Source organism: Bactrocera latifrons, unplaced genomic scaffold, assembly GCF_001853355.1.
Source record: "Bactrocera latifrons isolate USDA-ARS-PBARC rearing strain unplaced genomic scaffold, ASM185335v1 scaffold_313, whole genome shotgun sequence".
In the NCBI taxonomy this organism is placed as follows: domain Eukaryota; kingdom Metazoa; phylum Arthropoda; class Insecta; order Diptera; family Tephritidae; genus Bactrocera; species Bactrocera latifrons.
This window is the reverse complement of record NW_017536775.1, coordinates 14,222-17,879: the sequence shown is the minus strand read 5'-3', so window position 1 is coordinate 17,879 and position 3,658 is coordinate 14,222. Positions and strand designations below refer to the sequence as shown.

The 3,658-nt window shown below is 43.5% G+C and overlaps 1 protein-coding gene across 1 annotated transcript in view; it reads right to left on the bottom strand.

The window, feature by feature from the left end:
• The window catches only part of LOC108970886, a 6,176-nt gene continuing 2,518 nt past the window's right edge, over positions 1-3,658 (bottom strand). The window contains exons 7-8 of the mRNA XM_018936579.1: positions 413-766; positions 1-319 (exon numbers count right to left, since the gene is read on the bottom strand). Of these exons, the coding sequence (XP_018792124.1) occupies positions 119-319; positions 413-766 (555 nt within the window). The 3' untranslated portion in view covers positions 1-118. The remainder of the gene's footprint in view (positions 320-412; positions 767-3,658) is intronic.

Here is a 3,658-nt window from a genome sequence, read left to right as displayed (position 1 = left end):
TGATTGGTGTGACTGTCAGTGACGTCTGTCATAAAGAATTTTAAAATTATGAATAAAGTCTTACTAGTTTTTGCCCAGCGTAGTATATACTTGAAATATTTTAAAACATAGAATAAATCTATTGCCTTTCCTGCATTTCTCTCACTTCTTCCACGTTTACAGCGATTTGAGTTGTTGATGCCGACAAATCCTCTGCGTTTCCCGCAAAATTTGCTTCTTCTAAATCCAACTCCTCTCTTTTACGYCGGCGTTCGCATTTCGGGCATGGCTGTTGATCGTTGAGGCATTGTGCGTGAAAGACGGCGCCACAAATTTCACACTGGGAAAAAGAAATAATAAGAAAATTCATTTCAATTCAACTTAAAATTGCAAATTATAACTGTAGACAGCTATACTCGGCATAACAGCTTACCCTGTATGTTGTTTCAATGTGAAATGGATACAGCACGCGCGAACTCTTGCAAATTTCACAAATGAAACCTTTGACGCTGCACAACGGACACTTCAATACATGCCCCTCGCCGATTTTGTATGCCTTTTGGAGCTGTTGGTAGAGTGTGCCACGCAATATTAAATGTAAATCGCTCACGGAATATAAGTGGATGTGCTCGTAGAGATATTCGCGTCCATAGAATTGCAATTGCAGTAGTTGTATACTTTTCGGCTCACAGGTGTATAGGTAGGCGCGTAGAAAATTCAAACGTATGCGCAAAGATTGCAGGTCGGCCATGGCATCGGAGGCGTTATAAATTTCCGGGTTCAAGAGCTGCAAAATAAATTTCTTTTTATAGAAGCAAAATCAAAAAAAAAATCAAAAAAAAAAAAATTGTTTAATTCGGCTGCACCGAAGCTACAGGTATGATAGCCTTCACAGGTTCCAAGTTTTCTTACAGTGACTTGATTTTCAACGGTCAGTTTGTGTGGCCACTTTATGCTATAGTGGTCAAATATGTACAATTTCTTCGTAGATTGCATCATCWGCCGCTAAGACAAAGTCCTGTTTTGACAGAGTCGTACCATAGGAAAAAGGGTGTTAGATGACTGGAGTTCGCTGGGCATGCGGGCACTCATTGCATGCTGTTATTAAATTTGGTATGTCAGGGTCGGCTCAGRATAAGTAGGAGTCTAACCTATAACAATATCCAGAACGAAGTAGAGTTTTAAACTCGAAACAGTAGAGATAAGTGCCGAGGGCTCATATAGTTTATGTCCTGTTGTTRTTTTTGTTGCAACGGGAACMTAATTCCCGTTAGAATGRTAAGGATTACATAAGTTGTCGTCRACGCCATCCAACGGTTGGCCAAGGAAATGTGCTGTTTCGACGGTGTCGACCCAAAGTGAGAAGGGTGTCAGATGAGTAGGGTATGCAGGGCATGCAAAAAGGTGGTCGGTCAGTGTCATGCGGGGACTCATTGCACGCTGAACATATATTAGATATGTCAGTGGATAAGTACAAGTTTAACCAGCTACAATACCCATAATGAAGTTGCGCAAGGGTCACTCTCGTTTCCCGCGGCAACTTGAGCACTTCGTCTGCAATAGGTGGTGGTTTGACTCCAAGTACGCTATTCACTGAGAAGGAGTCGGTGAAGGTATTAATGACTCCACTATGGATGGAGATCAGTGCTTGTCGGAAGTTAGTTGCGTCCGAAGTCTGATCGGTGTACTGTTTTATGTCGTCAACGTAGTTGAGAAAAGACCTTTTGATGCTGCTAGGAGGCAGTTCCGCACCAAGCAGGTGACCGCAGGAACGAAATCTACGAAAACACCACAGTAGCAACTGCTTGAAGAGGAGTTCATTATATTCTGGGAGCATACGGACCTCACTATGCAAGTGTGCGATGGGAAACATCAAGCGGGATCCTGTCATAGTTCTGAGTACAGTGTTCTAACAAGTTTGGAGCTTCCTCGTTTGCGTTTCACTGCATCCAGGCGACGTAGTTAAGGATCGGCCAGCCGATCGTTTTGTAAGTTGCCAACAACATTTCCTTGTCCTTTCCCCATGTATTGCCGGTTATCGACTAGAGAATTTTGTTGCGGCTCTGTACTTTGGCGGTAACAACGGTCGTATGAGGAATGAAGAGCACAGACAGTGGAAAGTCATACCTAAAATTTTAGGGTTATTGACAGTTAGAATCTTAACGACATCGACTGCAATATTAAAGTCACGTCTGTACTCCGTTTGTGAATATGGTCGCTGTGGATTTTGTGGGACAGTGTTAAGTTCTGTGCAGCGAGGAAGCGAGAAAGATTGGAGAGATAGCCGTTATATTTGAACACATGCCATCGGTTCCATTGCCCAACGTCATTATCGTGCAATCATCAGCTGACCAGATGATAGAAATTTCCTCTGGTGGTTGCGGGAGTTTCGAGATGTAGAAGTTAAACAATAACGGGGAGAGGTTACCACCCTNAGAACGAAGTAGAGTTTTAAACTCGAAACAGTAGAGATAAGTGCCGAGGGCTCATATAGTTTATGTCCTGTTGTTGTTTTTGTTGCAACGGGAACCTAATTCCCGTTAGAATGGTAAGGATTACATAAGTTGTCGTCGACGCCATCCAACAGTTGGCCAAGGAAATGTGCTGTTTCGACGGTGTCGACCCAAAGTGAGAAGGGTGTCAGATGAGTAGGGTGTGCAGGGCATGCAAAAAGGTGGTCGGTGTCATGCGGGGACTCATTGCACGCTGAACATATATTAGATATGTCAGTGGATAAGTACAAGTTTAACCAGCTACAATATCCATAATGAAGCTGCGCAAGGGTCACTCTCGTTTTCCGCGTTTGACTCCAAGTACGCTACTCACTGAGAAGGAGTCGGTGAAGGTATTAATGACTCCACTATGGATGGAGATCAGTGCTTGTCGGAAGTTAGTTGCGTCCGAAGTCTGATAGGTGTACTGTTTTATGTCGTCAACGTAGTTGAGAAAAGACCTTTTGATGCTGCTAGGAGGCAGTTCCATACCAAGCAGGTGACCGCAGGAACGAAGTCTACGAAAACACTCCAGCAGGAACTGCTTGAAGAGGAGTTCATTATATTCCTTAACTGGCAGCATACGGACCTCACTATGCAAGTGTTCGATGGGAAACATCAAGCGGGATCCTGTCATAGTTCTGAGTACAGGGTTCTAACAAGTTTGGAGCTTCCTCGTTTGCGTTTCACTGCATCCAGGCGACTTTATTCATGCGACGTAGTTAAGGACCGGCCAGCTGATCGTTTTGTAAGATGCCAACAACATTTCGTTCTCCTTTCCCCATGTATTGCCGGTTATCGACTAGAGAATTTTGTTGCGGCTCTGTACTTTGGCGATAATAACGGTCGTATGAGGAGTGAAGTGCACAGACAGTTGAAAGTTATACCTAAAATTTTAGAGTTATTGACAGTTAGAATCTTAACGCCATCGACTGCAATATTAAAGTCAAGTCTGTACTCCGTTTGTGAATATGGTCACTGTGGAATTTGTGGGACAGTGTTAAGTTCTGTGCAGCGAGGAAGCGAGAAATATCGGAGAGATAGCCGTTATATTTGAACACATGCCATCGGTTCCATTGTCCGACGTCATTATCGTGCAATCATCAGCTGACCAGATGATAGAAATTTTGGTTGTGGGAGTTTCGAGATGTAGAAGTTAAACAATAACGGGGAGAGGTTACCACCCT